This window comes from Hibiscus syriacus, unplaced genomic scaffold, assembly GCF_006381635.1.
Source record: "Hibiscus syriacus cultivar Baekdansim isolate YM2019G1 unplaced genomic scaffold, ASM638163v2 tig00111366_pilon, whole genome shotgun sequence".
Lineage (NCBI taxonomy): Eukaryota > Viridiplantae > Streptophyta > Magnoliopsida > Malvales > Malvaceae > Hibiscus > Hibiscus syriacus.
In genome coordinates, this window is record NW_024063071.1 from 305,001 (window position 1) to 322,728 (window position 17,728).

The 17,728-nt window shown below is 33.8% G+C and overlaps 1 protein-coding gene and 3 pseudogenes across 1 annotated transcript; 3 read left to right on the forward strand and 1 right to left on the reverse strand.

Annotated features, from left to right (window-relative positions):
• Nucleotides 1-48: 48 nt before the first annotated feature.
• On the reverse strand, nucleotides 49-1,352 carry LOC120159491 (annotated as a pseudogene).
• A 1,376-nt stretch (nucleotides 1,353-2,728) lies between these two features.
• On the forward strand, nucleotides 2,729-3,443 carry LOC120159492 (protein THYLAKOID ASSEMBLY 8, chloroplastic-like). Its single transcript, XM_039170087.1, has one exon. The coding sequence runs from the start codon at nucleotides 2,756-2,758 to the stop codon at nucleotides 3,437-3,439; it is 684 nt and encodes a 227-aa protein (XP_039026018.1). The 5' UTR covers nucleotides 2,729-2,755; the 3' UTR covers nucleotides 3,440-3,443.
• Nucleotides 3,444-7,096: 3,653 nt separating this feature from the next.
• LOC120159489 lies at nucleotides 7,097-10,579 on the forward strand (annotated as a pseudogene).
• A 3,375-nt stretch (nucleotides 10,580-13,954) lies between these two features.
• On the forward strand, nucleotides 13,955-16,540 carry LOC120159490 (annotated as a pseudogene).
• Nucleotides 16,541-17,728: the final 1,188 nt, after the last annotated feature.

Here is a 17,728-nt window from a genome sequence, read left to right on the forward strand (position 1 = left end):
ATATACCCTAAGATGTCTATCCAATGTAATTTAATGATGAGAGAATTATGTTAATTTGTCCTAATGAGAGCAAAGTTTGAATTTATGTGGCTTTTTTCTCATACAAAAATCTCATTACCTGCAATTGTGACCCAAGCTTTAGCCTTAGATTGACAATTTATATTTTTAATTTGTCTAATAATATGCTTATTCATTTATTTATATGTTAAAAAACACTAAATACATCAAAATTAAGATATCTCACGACATATATCTATACTATAGAATTTGGGGGCTTCGAAGATTGTTGTTGTGCCTTAACTCTGGTTTCTGCATTCCTCCATGGCCCTTGGAGTTGGAACCTTTCATAATCCTTATTCTCCTACATGAATTGATGAACATCCTGAGTAACAAACACATGAAATTACTCGGTTGACATTATTACGATTGTAACATATAGTAGGGCGTGGTTCGAGCAATACTTACTGCCACGGAACATCACCGACAAGCACTCAATAACTCTCCTTGTCTGCATATGTGACCACATATTCAGGAATGGTGAAACAGCTGAACATCTTCTCCATTGCTGAAGAGAGTTCCATGTAGCTTTTGCAGGTCTTGAGGTCCAACTTTCTCAGGTATGGTGCTCCATCCATGCTCACCTTTACATAGAGGCAACCGTCACCACCGGCGGCCTCGTCACTGTTCTTTGCTGAATTAGAGGCCATTGTATTCTTCCTGAATGATCGAACAGGTGGCCATCCTACCACATGTGCCCTGTTTCACAAATCTTGCTCAATAAGTTGAAAAGCAACCCGCAAAATGAATAAAAAGAAACAGGGTTTTGAAGACGAACATACTTTGCAGCTGGAGCATTAGCATGGTCATTTGCAGGAGGAACACCGGTCACCTCTTTAATGACAGCACCTTTAGGCAACTCAACATCAGATTTATCATTCATGGAGAGAACCCATTTATCATTAGGCTCATCAGTGGCATATGAGAAACCCCTTTTAGCTCCAAACGCCAAGTTCTTGATAAGGCTAGCAGCAAAACCATTACTTTCATCATTGCTCTCTAAATCTTTGCCAAAAAGACAGACTTTTTGTCAGGAGAGTGAGAACCTGGTAAGCCAAGCCTCAGCTCAGTTTCTTTGAGATTGAGAGAGGAAATATAGTTTGTTTTTCTGGTTTTGTCTTCTACGGACTCAACTGAAGAGGAGGAAGAAGATATCTTCCAAAAGCTTCTTTCCAAAGGTGTAGACATCATAGTTTTAAACACTCAAAGAACTTGCAAGTCTCAAACAACAATCAAAATGAAGAAGAAGAAGAAGACTAAGGTGGGATCAGAGAGATAGAGTGAAGAAACTGTCTGGTTAGGTTATGGGAAGAGCTGGATTTTCATGAAGAAGAAGTGAATCAAGACAAAAAAGGTACCATCTTTACCAAACAACAAACAGGGAAAATTTGGTAGGCTCTTTAGATTTTTGCTGGCCTTTTCTCTCTCTCAGCAGACATGCAACCCTCAAGCCTACAAGATTTGATTATTATCGTTCATGAACATGTGCTTTGATTTCATTTGCTCTGCACTATGTATAGAATTCAATTATTGGTTGCATGCACGTAAATCCTTCAACCAAGGGGTGAAAGGTACCAACTTTTCTTTAGCTTAATTAGATTTACGGGTGCTTTAAAGTTTGAATTCTATGATACACTTCAATTGTTATTGTAAGAAGTAAAATCATAAATAAAGAGGATTCTATGTCAGCATTAAAAAATAATTAAAAAATTATATTAATATAATTTTATTTTTTTGGTTTAATACAAAAAATATTATATTAATAAGTGCCTAAATTTTGCTTCGAAAAATATTTTAGTGCATGAAGAAATTTTCGTTAAAAACATGTGTTTAATGTTTTCATCGAAACATTTTTAGGTGTCTGAATCATAACGATATTTAAATTTAGTCGTTAAGTTACACTTGTCACATTATGATAATTTTGATAATTTATTTAAAAATTAAAAAAATATATTTATTTAATTTTTTTAAAAACCCAAACATCCCAGGTATCTCCTCTCCCCTCTACTCCTTTCCCTTTTCCCTTTTCATAGTCGTTGGTCGGCCCGTCGTGACTGTCACCGTCACCTTTATCAACATCAGTGTCGACCCACGATCAAACCTTTCCTGTCATTTCGTCGTAAAATGTCATCGTTTGTCGTGGAAAAACGTTCAAAGATTCATCGAATTTTAAGTCATCGCCACTGTTTTTAAACCACAGCGCCACTACCATTCGAATCATCGTGCAATTCCAATCAAAACTCAATTATTCGACAATGATGGTGACTGGAAATAGCTGACAACAATTGATAATGGGGTTGAAATAAGATATTTTAGTTTTTTATAATTTCATTAAAAGTTTAGGTTTTTTACAAATAAATTAAGTTTTTTTTAAAATAAATAATATTTTTATTATTAAAAAAATTAAAAAAATATAAACACATCTGAGGCATAAGACATTTTTTGAAGCATTATTTAGACACTTAATTAACTCTAAGCATGTAATACTACATATTTAAAAAAACTAATATTTAAATAATTAAAACAGAAATTAAATAATAAGGTGAATAATCCTCAGTGAATCAAAATAGGGCAGCAACTGCTGCATATACGACATCGTTTCGGTGAACTCAAAACGGCATCGTAAAAGAGAGTCTGAACTAAAACCCTTTTATCCATTTTGATATTTTTGCTTATCGCAAAAATCTTCACCATTTTCATGGCTTCCTCTCTCCGGTTCAATCCCACTTCAATCCCTTCTCTCCACCCACTCCCCGCTCACAAGAGCTTCACTCCGATACGCTGCGGCCCACGAGACAACCGTGGTCCTCTCGTCAAAGGCCGTATCTTGAGCACCGAAGCCATCCAAGCCATCCAAGCTCTCAAACGCGCCCACCGCAACTCCTCATCGACGGCAACAACACTCACCCCACTCCCTTCCCTCTCCCGCCTGATCAAATCCGACCTCATCGCCGCCCTACGCGAGCTCCTAAGGCAAGATCAATGCACCCTCGCCCTCCATGTCCTCTCCACAATCCGATCAGAATACCCGCCTCCCGACTTGGCTTTGTATGCCGACGTCGTCGCCGCGCTGGCCAGGAATCGACTCATGGAGGAGATTGATGGGTTGGTCGAGGAGCTGGGGAGTATCGAGTGTGATGACGAGAAGGCCCTTGTGAGGCTGATCAAGGGTGTGATAGGGGCTGGAAGGAAGGTATCAACGGTCAGGATCTGTGGGCTGATGAAGGAAAATGGGATCGGGTCCAGGAGAAAAGTTGGGGAGTATGTGGTTAAAGTTTTGAGTAAAGGGTTGAGAAGGTTTGGGGAAGTGGATTTGGCTTTGGAGGTTGAGAGGGAATTTAGTGAATTGTCTAGGGCCAATTTGGACAAATCTAGAATTTAATAGATTTCATAACTTTTGTATTTCTCTTGTATTTTTTTACTTTATAATATTAAATTCATATTTATCATATGCCATAAAGTTAGGCTGAACTATAAAATGATTATTTTCGTTTATTTTTTGTCATTAATTTTTATTAAAAATAATATTTTAATGATTAATTTATAATATTTTAATCTTTACATTATTGATTTATATAATATTTAAATCACGTTGTTAGTTTAATAATGTTGCATTTTATATTTTTACATATTATGTCTTCACTGTGAGTAGGGCTGTAAATGAGACGAGACAGATCGCTAGTTATTCGAGACCGACTCGATCAAGGCTCGATAAATACTCGGATTGAATGGACTCGACTCGAGCTCGACTCGAGTTCTTAACGAGCTGAAACGAGCTACTCGATATTCGACTCGAAAAGCTCGTGAGCAGCTCGAAAATATAATATATTAAGATTTTATTTTAAAAAAATAAATTAATAATAATATTAATATTTATGTATTGATTTTTTTTAAAATACAATAAGATTTTATGTATTTAAGGTTCATGTTCGAGTTTGAGGCTTTAATCGAGTTAAGTTTAAGAATTTTTTTTCATTTCGAGCCTTTTCGAGATGCTCACGAGCTTCAGTTCAGGATTTCGAGTTCGAGTCGAGTTTGAAAATTTTAAGCTCGCGAGTTTTCGAGTTGAGCTCCATTTCAGAGTTTTCGAGTCGAGTCGAGCTCAGCAATACTCGAGCTCGACTTGGCTCGTTTACACCCCTAACTGTGAGTGATATATATGTAATATTATCAATTAAATACAAAAGAAAATGTTACATTAATAATACATGTTGATTGTTAATCACTTACGATTCTATTTAATAAGAATTTTTTGACAATAAATTGAATCGTTAGAATTAAAATATTAGAAAGATAAAGGATAAAATTACAATTTGTAGAAATATTAGAGGCTAATGTTTTTCATTATACTTTTTTTAAATATTTTGACATAAATATTTTATCTACAAAAAGAATCCTAACGTCTAATTTCGTAGTCGATTTAGTCTTTAGCCTCTATTCACTTTTTTAGAGTATTTAGTCCTTAGCGTTTTATTTATAATATAAAAAATCATATTTTTAATCATTATAATTTAATAATTAATAGTTTTTAACTATGAGGAGATCTTTTTACTTCAAAATAAAACATTAAGATCGAAATATTAAAAAATCAAATTAACTATTTTGTCAAACATTTTATATCATACTTCCTTAATAGGCTTTTTTTACTTAAATATATCTAAAAAATTTTTACCATTTTAACATTCATTACATATTATTTCACAATTTAACATCCTTTCCTGCAGAAACGTCTTCCACTTACGTGGCACAAAAATATAAGAACCCTTTAAGTTGGACTAAAATGAAAGAAAATAAAAAATAGATGTAAAATATGAAATAAAATTATAAGAATTTTATCTAAAAGGAATAATTGGGTGTGGTGCGTGTCAAAAACACGTAATTACATTAGCGCAAACATGTATTGGGTCGAACACGACAACAATACAAGTGTATTAGCCCATATTGTTTAGATATGTATTTTCATGTATTTAAATATGCTTAAATATACAAAAGGTGTTAAATCTATGCTCATTTTCTTAATTTAGTGTCGAACTTTTATTTGGTTCCAGTTTGGTGCCTAATGTTTTATTTCGTTACTCAAAATGGGTCAAGCTGTGATGGATAGTTAGTTTTTTCCGTTAACTGTCACATGTCACAATCTCATAATTTTAAAATTTATTTATTTTCAAATATTAAAATATTATATTTATAAAAACCATTATTTCTTTTAAATTATAAAAAACCCTCAAAATCTCTAAATCCCCAATTCCTGACACTAACTCGTCACCACCACCCTTTCATTCCACGACCACCACCGCCGACGTAGTCTTTGTCATCATCCTAGTTATAAGTCGACATAGTTGTCGTCGATTGGCCATCAAAATCGACTGGGATTGTGTTTTTCATCCTAGGGTTTGCTAGGTATAAAATTTCGATTCGTCGTCGATTGACCTTTGATCAGTCACGATTTCATAGGGGTTTTGGTCGTAGGGGGAGGTGAGGTCGATGATAAAGGGTGGCTGTCGGTGCGAGTTTAGGGGTGGAAATAAATGTTTTCAAAGTTTTTAGGTTATTTCAAAATTTATGTATTTTTTTAAATATAATTTTATTTTTTAAATTTTATATAAGTTTTTAAAATTATTAGATTGTGACACATGTCACTTAAAAGAAAAAATTAGCAGTCTATCACGGCTTGACCTATTTTAAGTAACGAAATGAAATATTAGGCACTAAACTAAAACGAAATAAACATTAGACACTAAACTGTAAAAAATACATTAGTTGGACACATTTGTATATTTAAGCCATTTAAATATAATATTTTAAGCATTTATTTATTGAATGAATAAACATAGTATTATTTAAATATTGTAGTAACAGTAAACCTATAGGGGAGTAGAGAAAATGTGAAGGCTATGAGTCATATGTATGGTGATGTCAGCCCTAGTTATAATGCATGTCAAAGACACGTAATTACACGAACATAAACATGTATTAGGTTGGACATGAACACATTACAAGTGTATTGGCCTATATTTTTTAGATATGTAGATTTTCAAGTATTTAAATGTAATATTTTAAACATTTATTTATTGAACGAGTAAACATAATGTTATTTAAATGTTGTAGTTACAGTGAACCTATAGAGGATCAAAGAATATTAAGACTACGAGTCATATATATGATGATGTCAGACCTAGATATGGAGCGGGAAATATTGTTAGATTGCATGGTGACGTCAGTCCTGGTTATTGAACAGGAAATATTATTAGGTTGTTATAGCACAAGGCTCTTAACCTTGAGGTCGTGGGATCGAGTCCCACGGTGGGTAATTCATAATTAGGAGGTCTCCCACGGAAGCTGCTCTCAACCTGGTGTTGTGACAGCCTACTATCATACCTCCCCCTTACCTCATTACATATGAGAATAAGGGTCAGTTAATTTTTAAATGACCATCCAACTTAGTTGGTAGAGCACAAGGTTCTTAACCTTGGGGTCGTGGGATCGAGTCTCACGGAGGGCATTTCATAATTTGGAGGCCTCTTACGCAAGCTACTCTCATTCTGATGTTAGGGACAACCTAGTATCTTACTTTCCTTACCTCATTATATATGAGAATAAAGGTAGTATAAATTTTATAGCAAGTAGAGTTGTTATAGAGGAGACTATGTACTGACATTCTATAAATGACGTGTTTTGTACGTTAAAAGATATATGAAAAGTATAACCTAGTTTCTTCAGTCTTTTCTTGATTAGCTAATAGTTCTCGTATTCGTGTAGTTACATATCTTTGACATACATCGCACACATTTATTTATTTTAGACAAAATTCACATTTTTTTCATAATAAACATTTTTTTATTTTAGCCAAACCTGATAAAAATACTTATTGCAGAACGAATCTTCTATTATATCAACAAAAAATGCGTCCTACAAAAAATGCGTCTTTATTAAGTGTAATTAACTTTTGATTATATATAAACTTTTGGTTTTAACTAGTTTAAACTGTTATCAAGTCAACAAGCAAGGTGCGACTGAAGGCCACCTCTCGAGGCTTATTAGCTGCACTTCCCGACACAGTGCAGAAACCCAGAAACCCACATCTTCAAGACTCCAGCAACACATTAATGATAAATCTCATCGATTCAAATTGCAAAAATTGAAAGAAATCCATTTTATAATCTCACCTAATGATGACTGTTAGGGGCAATCCATTCCCAGCTGCATCACCACCACAAGAAGATGCTTGGATTACTTCTCACCAAAGGCTGCTTCCTCACTGGCACTCTGTTTCTCTATCTCACCAGGTAAATCCTTTTTTTTTCTTTTTGTTAATTTAATTGAAAGTTCAACAAAAGAAGAAATTACCCTTTTCTTATTCTGCTTTCATCTGTTCGATTAAATGATAATTTCCTTAAAACACTCTGCAAAATATTATGTTTTAGGGCATCCTAATTTCCCTTTAAAACCACGGGGAACTTGTTTTTACTGAAATGGTATCTGGAAAATTTCTGGGTAACTTTTTATTTTCTTTTTAGGTAAGGGGAATGGTTTTTGGGTATCAAGGAATAAATTGTTAAAGCTCAATGGAATTGCATTATCGTGATGAAAAAGTTATGAACTTTTAGTTCTCTAGTTATATATATGGAAGGCTTTAATAGAAAAGTTTTAGTTGTCAGCTGCAAGCTGGGATTATTTTCCTGGTTGCTCCATTTCTGCTGTTATTTGAACTTTTGTTGATTATCTTATTATTTTGGTGAATTACTGCAGCATCCCGCTTTACCAATATCAATAACTAGAGTTAATCTGTTTGATGCTGCTAGGTTGGATATTGAGATGTCAGCCATGTTGAAAGAACAGCTGGTTAAAGTTCTCTCCTTGATGAAGGTTTTTTGGCTATTGAATGCATTCATATTTCATGGTGTATAGAAAATGAAATTGCACTTGTCAGTTCTCTGATCTTGTTTCTCTTTTCTGTTGAGGGGTAGCCAGGAATGTTATTTCAGTATGAACCAGAACTTGATGCTTTCCTCGAGTTTCTCATTTGTAGGTTTTCAATTTGGTAGGTAAGCCAACTCCAGGAATTGCACTTATGAATCTGAGGAATAGAGATGTACGTGCCAGGACATTACGAGGAAATGGTAAGAAGGTCTGGACTTCTCTTTCGTATTCTATTACACAAGAGTTGGCTTTCAATTATTTGTTTTTTTTACGTGTTTATCATGTAGATGATGATACATAGATCTTCTAAAATTTTTATGTTATGTTTTTTGAGCTAGAAGAGAGTCTTGCTCTTGTATAAGCAATGTTAGTAACCCACTTTGTCTACATATAAATCATATGGTGTGATAACCAAATTGTATCTTTCTGCAGTAAGAACAGGTATGGAAGGGCCCGGGTTAACTGCTGCTCAGAAGATGTGGTATTGCATTGCTGTAGTAGGTGGTCAGTACATTTGGGCAAGTTTACAGTCATTCTCTGCTTTCCGCAGATGGGGTGATTCTGAGCAGGTGCTGATTTAAGTATCATTTTCTTCTTATTCTTCTTTGTGTTCTTCCACTAGGGAAGAATTTGGACTCCATTAAAGTCAACACTGAGTTTTCCTTTCTTCTTCAGAGGCCATTGGCACAGCGAGTTTGGGGTTTGATTCAACGTATAGAAGGGCTTTACAAGGCTGCGTCATTTGGGAACCTACTCGTATTTCTTTTCACTGGAAGGTAGGCCTCGAAGGGTTGTTCTCGTAAGAGGTAGCCTTATAGATGTTGAAGCTCATGTTTTTGAATCTCATTGATAGTGTAGGAAAATAAAGTCATCATAGAATCGAAGCACTTTTAGCAAGCATAGTGATTTAACTTGCTATTCTCAAGTTTTCCATTTGTCATCTTCACTGTGTGAAACTGATATTTTCATCCGATTTTACTTTGACATATATTACCTTATTCTATTATGCATGAAAGCTTGAAAGTTAGGGAACTTTCAGCTGTTTTGTAAAACCTTGTTGTTCTCTGATTGCCTTTTGTCAGGATTGATCTAATTCCACCTCTTGTTTTGATGCAGGTATAGAAACCTTATTGAAAGAGCATTAAGAGTGAGGCTTGTCTACGCAAGCCCTAATATGAATCGAGCCGTTAGTTTTGAGTACATGAATTGCCAGTTAGTGTGGAATGAGTTCTCGGTAATCTTTCCTTTTTAAAGCCTGCATCTCAATCTGTGTATATTTGAATGCTCGTTTTGTAGATTTTTACATGTACAAGATGGACATTAATATTTGTAGGCTAGTGTTACCAAAGTAAAAGATATCAAGTGAGGTGCATATTGTGGAGAAATCGACAAAAAATGACTAGGAAGAGATGGGAGGTGCTATTGCAAGTAAATGAATATACCGAGTTCTAATAAGGAAACCGGAAAATATCTTTCTAGACTGAAACCTTTATCCCGACAGCAGTGTTTAAAAACTTCACAAGTATGTTTGTGTGTCTAGCATGACTCCATTTAACTTTGAATAATATAGTCAACCCTCTATTATTAACTTAACAAATTTGGTTAGGGAGATGCTGAAAGCATGTAATTTTAGGTATACCTCAGCAATGGCATTTGATGTTACTTCTTTCGCCCATTCCATGTCAAAATAGCTAATTAGCATAGAAGTTTTGTTTTGTTTTGTTAACATGTTGTACCTTCCCCAGCATTTTGACTAAGATCGACTTTTTACTATCTATATGTGACTGGTTGGATTGACATGGATTACCAGGTGCCTTTTATTTTCTTTTGCGGTGACTGTACTTTACTTATATTTACATTGCTACTACGCAGGAGATGCTGTTGCTGCTTCTCCCTCTTCTTAACTCAACTGTTAAAAGTTTTCTTCACCCTTTCTCAAAGGAAAAATCTTCAACCTCTAAAGAGGATGACTCTATTTGTACTATTTGTCGGGCAAGTCCAACACTAGCTTATCTTGCTCTCCCTTGCCTGCATCGGTAGGTGAACTAAATTCCCTCCTACCCCTCGTAACCTTCTAGTTTTTCATCAGCTATAGCAGGGTGATGTGTGAACACTTGCATTTTGTTCCAATTTTTCGTAGCCTGCCACTTTATGGGGCCTAATTTTGAAACGAAATGAGGCCCCGTATTGCCCCAAGTTATGAACAAATTGGCTTTAAATGCGTTTTATGGTTTGGAGCTCCCCAAAACACTAACATGTTCATGTTGCCACTGTGCATCTTGGTACATCATTTGAATACTACCCTTGACAGCAGTTTCCATGAAATGCATTTGAATTTTGAACAGCTCCAGTGCTCCGGTGTTTTAAGAACAATTTTCAAATATTGCTTGCTTATAGTTGGACACAATTTGATATTCACAGGTATTGCTCCTACTGCCTTAGAACACGATGTTCTGCGGTTCCCTCATTCCGGTGCTCCAGATGCAGCGAGCCGTCGTGGCTATGCAGCAGCATGGCGGTGTTGTCGAGCATAAACCTCACTCAGTAGCTTTCATAGGATAAGAGCGCCATCAGGGACGGACTCAGGACAAAAATTCAGGGGTTGCACAAAAAAATTCTTATAAATATTTTTAGAGGTTGCACAATATTAAGGGTGACACTTGTATTAATTAAAAAAATATAAAAAATTAACACTAAATAGACAATTTTGTTGCATGATTTTTTTTCTTCTATAAGAACTTAATTGAAATATGCTCAACCCCTCAGATCGGAGAGGATGGTCCAAGAGAGAGTGACTCATTTCGTACCCTTGGAACTCAGCAAAGAAGTAATCCTTGGGATCGGTTTCAAACGCCTTGTAGAAGTTAACAAAATCAATATTCCTCACAATTTAAGGTCCGCCCCTGAGCGCCATATACCTTTTAGAAATCCGTATAACATAAACGCTCAATGACTAATGATGTAATTTATAGAAAAGAAAGTGTCACATTATCATGTCTTTAATGATGTAATTTATAGAAAAGAAAGTCACATTATCATGTCTTTAAAGATTTAATTGTCAAGTGACAAAATAAATTCAAAAAATTTCAATATAATTATATTTTTTATAATTCAAATATTAAAACAGAAATACAAACAAAATTCAATGACTAATGATGTAGTTTACCTAATTATATGTTGATTAAATCTTAAATAAGAACATGATATGACTACCAACCCATTAATTTAATAGGCAAGACATTGGATCTTTTAAAATTTTCAAAGTCCAAATTTTTTAACATTTTAAATTGAGCAAATTTTAGTGGAAGATTTGATTTTATGATAAACCTTTAATTTTTTATTATCTAAATTAATAAACTAATGAATCAAATACTCATGATATACCAAATAAGGACATGATAGATAAGTTGTATCAATTGTGTTTGAAGTAGAATTATGAAGAATTTATGAAGGTTTGACGACAACTTGGAGTCTCTCAAATCATTATCGAGATTGATTGTAAGGAAGAGTACAATATGTTGGTCTGATGTAACATGAAACCGTGCAACATCTTTATTTGTTTTGAAATAATTCGAAATAATCATAAGATAATATGTTCATAACATATCCTGTAAATGCATCTGCTCGGATCCAAAACTTTTAACGAGAATAACTCATTCCTTCAACATTGAATTCCCTTTAATAACAATAAATAGATCCATAAGAGTAAGATGAAAGTCAGAGTAGATGGACAAGCGTGTTTATATATATATATATATATATAAATGAAGAAGGTAGGCCCTTGTTGAGGATAGTGTTAGCCCAGAACCCTTCACGGAAAAGGTAGCTGCCATTATGCCTAAAGGTAAAAGGTTCACAAGCATAACAGGCCCCGATTCTACTACCATTTGTCTGCTTCACCTAACACTTTGCTCCTATCTAACTTCATAGTTCAACAAATATTGACTCTGATTGCCATCATAATTCCTTTTTTAATAGTATGGGAATAATTACAAGGTAGTACTTATTCATAAGTTTACTTGGTCATTAACAACACATACATTCTGCATACGCAGTTAGTCGAATCCAGGACTTCAAAGAAAACAACACTCCTTGAACCACTCGATAGGTTCTGTTCTGATCATAATTCAAGCCCACCACAGTTTTGACAATGACATTTCCATCATTTCATTAACATTATCACTACCAAAACAACATTCCATATACTACGTAATTAAGGAAAAACAGAATTATGGAGACTTTACATTCTTACAAATGAGCAAAGAAACAACACAACATGTCATGCTTTTTTTCCCAGATAAGACTTCAAATAGAAAATAACATGATTTTGTCTAAATAATAACGTAGTAGAAGTAGGTGGTCCAATCTATTTGGACAAAAATAATCATCCTAACCAAAGCTTAGCTTAACATTCAAAGGATCATAGGTTTATCATCACTTTTTGTCCATTAATCCCTTGTTTTATTTGCATTTTCTTGGTCTATAATAGAGTATCTGCAATGCTCGTAGCTGATTTGGAAAGCAGGTGAAGCATGGGAGTAAAGGCAATAGAGCAGCATTTCTTTTTCTAGCTTACATTATTACATTTCTCAGAGTTACTGGGGGAACTCTGGCTTTCTTTGCTAGAAAATATCCATATCACGTCTCTATTCCCTTGGGTATCATCATTCCACCGTCCACTAAAAAAATTAAATTATTATACTTTTATTCATAATCTATTTTTGTCCCTCTTAAAATTTTAAATTATTATATATTTAAAATTTTTCAGATTTTTTATTAATAATATGTTTTCATTATCCTAAAATTTTATAAGTTTGTCATCTTTTAAAATTTTGTTTAGATCTAAAGTTTAGGATGGATCAAGAGAGTGTTAGGCTACGGTCACATCTTCTAAAAGTTCTAAATTTTTGTATAGACTAAGTATATTGTTTATATTTTCTATTGACGATTTAATTTCGCATCTCATGAAATTTTATAATTTTACATCTTTAAATTTCAAAATTAACTTTTTAAGTTCATACCTCTGATATTAAATTTCTCACGCTCATTTTTATTTAAAGATCAAATATTATTAATAAAGTTTAAGTCGGCAAAATTGCCTAAATAATGTTTTGGGAAAACTTGCCACAAGTAAGAGTTTGAAAAAAATATTTTCTCATAGGGTGATTACTATAGTACATCAAGGAAGATATATTGACCATTGACAACTTTGAGAATATGTATGGATCATTCATTCACTTTAAGAAGACACTTTAATTAACCAACGAATTTTTTAGGATCAATGTTTCAAATCACGGTATGAAAATGTGATATCACCCGTGAAATAGTAGTTTCGTCGTTGTTCGAGTTACCAGCTACACCCCACAATAGTATCCAATACACATGTGACGATCGTAATAGTGCCCGCGATAGGCATAATTACGATAAATAAGAAATGACCAAAAATATTGCTATTTGAAACTCTGCTCAAAATACATGCATGCTCGCAAGCCAACAATGCTGCAGGTTGTCATTGTGCCATCTAGAAGTCGCCTAATCGTTCATACGTCTTTTTAGTACACTGTTCACTTTATCCTATTTGAAAAATAATATTAAAATGTATTATCTAAGAAATTGTTTTTCCTAAAATAATCTCAACGTTTTTGCCAATACAAATCATTTATCACACAAATACAAATATTGATATTTATGCACCCATTTCCATGTTATCATGACTCATATTGCAATTATTATTTTAACAAATTAGGAAACCGTCATTATATACCCTAACCCTAGCACTAAGACCCAAAAAAATAGAAACAATCCCAAGGTAGAGAGCACCCCAAATCAAGGAAATAAGGTGGCAGATGCCCCAATAGTTTAAGGACTGAAATACTGCCCACTACCCTTTTTTACCTACACCCCCCCCACTTTATAATAAAGCAAAAGCAAAGAATAAAAAATAATGCTAAACAAATGAAAGAATGAATGGAAAAAGGAGCAAAAGGCGCCCCAATCCTCATCTGAGAAAGCAAACAAAAGAGTCGAGGGACTGTTGATAAAGCTTTTTTTAACAAAGGCCTGTTTGGTTGAGTGTATAAACAAGGAAACTCAGCATAGTTAAGAGAGAAAGATCTTGTTTTTCATGTGCTTGTGGGGAACCTTAAAGTTATTTTTGAAGGATAAGTGGCATATGAAATTGAACTGAAGTTTGTTTTTTTTTTAAAAGATTTTGTAAACAAATGAAGGCAGGAAACCCTAGCTGGTGGAGCATGCATTTGCATCCACCACCACCTATCTTCCCTCAGTATGTTGTTGGATCTCCTCCTTTGCCTGATAACCAAGAGCTTCCTCAGTCATGGAGCCAACTACTCTTGTGAGCTTTTTTTTTAATCTCTAACTCGTTTTTTTTTGGTATTATATGCTTATGTTAGGCATGGGTTTGGTGGTTGGTAGGGGTGGATTCACCGGAGAAGAAGAAAGGTACGGCGTTCCGAGTCATTTCCAGCCGAAAAAGTTGGAAAATTGGGGAAAACCAAATCTTAAATCCTTCTCTGAGTGCTCCAGTTGTTAAAGTAAAGCAAGAGGTTACTCAACATAGCAACTTGTACGGTCTCCTCCTCCTGCAGCAGATGCTTGGTCTCAAATCATGGCAGTTTCTTCCCCAAGCCCCAGGTCTTGTATCACTAATTCAAGCAGCAATATGCTAGACTTCTCTTATAACAACACGGCGGCAGCAGATGGGTCCAACTCTAATACTCAACTACCCTAGACCATTCTTCTGAGGTAAAATTGATCATTTCAATCCATTAATCAAATATATAATCTTAAAGCTATGTTCTTTCACTCTGTGTTTCTGATGTGTTTGAGTGTGAGTGTTTTGGCAGTGCAATAGCAAAGGCAGCACTGGTGGGGTGTGGAAGAAGGCTAGGGTTCAGCCGTCTTCAAGCCAACCACCTTTAAAAGTATAAAAAACACAGAATCTTTCTTGCTTTCTCTTTAATTCTAGGTGCTTGGCTTTTGTGTGTGTTGTCTGCCTACAACGTTAATGGCGTATATATGTCGTCCTGATTGTCTGTTTTCGACCATGTCTTATTCTTTCTCAGACCCATTTTGCGAAAACAATATATGAATTCAAATAATAAAACATTAATCAGTGTATTTTGTATTATATAAATCCAGGTGAGAAAGGAGAAGCTAGGTGATCGAATAACAGCACTCCACCAGTTAATTTCCCATTTGGAAAGGTAAGCACAAATATTCCCTTAAACCTTCTTCATCACCTACAAGTATAATATATATATAGTACATTTTGCAGAAGCAGTTTTATTCTATGATAAAAACCCATACAAAGATTTCTTTCCTTTTTCTTTTATATGTACTGTGTGCAGTACACTGATCAATGGCATTCAAGCTTTCCCTCGTCTTTTTATAGTGTTGTTTTTAACGTTAAAAAATGTGTTCCAATTCAACATTAAGGGGTACTTGAGAAAGATGATTTGAGGGTTTGTTTGCTGTTTTTTTTTTCGCAGACTGACACAGCATCTGTGTTGTTAGAAGCTATTGGATATATAAGATTCCTTCAGGGTCAAATTGAGGTGATGTTCTTCAACATCGCCATGTTATCTTTTTAATTTCTCTGCATGCTCTCTAAAGAAATCAGTGTGAAGAAAGCAAACATGCACATATATATACGCACACATATACATATACATATACATCTTTAGTTATGGAAGTCATAAAAAATGCAGGCACTCAGCTCCCCTTACTTGGGTTCTGCAACTCCAAACATGAGAAACCAACAATCTGTAAGTACCCATATACATGTATGTATATATATATATATAGACACCCATTCCCAATGCAATTATATGTAATTAATTAATTGGTATTTTTTTTTATAATTAAAGGTTCAAGGAGAAAGGAGTTCTGCATTTCCTGAAGATGAAGGACAGGTAAAAACTTTATTGGATCAATCACCTCACAAAGCAAAGTAGGCATAATTTAAAACACATTTAAGTGAATAAAGCTATGATCAAAAGCATAGTTTAGAACGCATAAGTAATCTAAAAGGTAAAAAAAAAGTTAAGAAAAAGTGTCATAAGCATGAATCATCATCATTACTGCTATTATTATAACTTTATTTAAATTTGAAAATGTTTATCCGTTTGATAATATAACGATAATAACAGGAGAAGCAAGAGCAAAACGCAAAGGACTTGAGGAGTAGGGGGCTGTGCTTGGTTCCTGTATCTTGCACTCACAAGTTGGAAGTGACAACGGTGGCGATTACTGGGCGCCGCCGGCTTCGGCGGCGGCTTTTAAGGATAATATATTTGGGAGCTAAGATTAAAGTATGGTTTGATGGGCCATGGAAGGGGATAACATTAGCAGTCACTCTGCTGAAAATCATAAGGCTGATTGCTCATGATGCTATTGCATTCCAAAGTAGCTAATATTAATTGTTCTTACATCTTTTTTCGCCTGTATTATTATTATTATTGATGTAGGATAGCTTGTATTTTAGTTCTCCTTTGCTCTGACATTGCTTCATCTATGTAAGAAGTTCACTTCTATTTCCCTTTCTCTCCAAAAATTCGATAAACAATAAATTGGCCAAATGATTATGAGAAACTCATTAAAAAGATATACCAATTCAAGATATTTTAAAGTTTAGTTGTCTTATCTTGTTGTAACACACGTGAGTTATTATTGTTAAAATTGTTCGAGTATTTGTGTGTGAGTTTATTTTTACAAACATTTATTTTTAATTGATAAATTATATTTTCCTTTACGAGAGTGTTTTTAAGGGTCTACTAATTATAAATTACATGAGGATGATATTTTATGAGTGAAAAAAGTTAAAAAAATATTATTTTATTTTTTCTCGACCTGAACCAAAATCGAAGAGTATAGTTAGAATTATCCTGATAAATTATATTTTCCTTTACGAGAGTGTTTTTAAGGGTCTACTTAATTTATAAATTACATGAGGATGATATTTATGAGTGAAAAAAGTTAAAAAAAATATATTTTTTATTTTATCTCGACCTTGAACCCAAAATCGAATATAGTTAGAATTATATCCATGTAACATGAATGAACACTTTTTGTGGGAGAAAAATTAGTAATAAAAAGTTAAATTTTGCATTATACACTCAAATTGGTTTTTTTATAATTATTTTTTTAATAATTTCGATGATTATAAGGTAATATATATTCAAAAAATTTTATAATTAACAATACGTAATAAACATAACTATTAAAACTTAAATCTTTTAAAAATAATATTAACTTCTACTATTGAAACCATCATAGATGTATCTAGGCCTACTTAAGTCATGGCCCACCCTATGATCAAAAAGGGTAAATTATTTACTTAGTCATCAACTTATTTTTATGATTTGGTCATTCAACTATTATTTACTTTAAAAATCATTCCTAACATTACCTTTTGATTTTGTTTTGATCACTCATCTTTAAAAAATTAACTGTGATATTGATGTGTCATATAAGATTATGCCACATCAAGATTGAAAATAAAAAAAAAGTATCATGTTAGCATCACTTTTTATTTTTAACGGCATGTTACAAAAACATAATGTTAGACATGATTTTAAAAAGTAATAGTTGAGTAACCAAAACAAAAATAATAAGCTAGTGACAAACTAGATAATTTACCTTAAATAAAAATATTCATGAATACTCATGATAGCCATCCTTGTTGTTGTTAGCCATATCTAAGTGGAAAGGGAATGCTTGAAAGACGAGC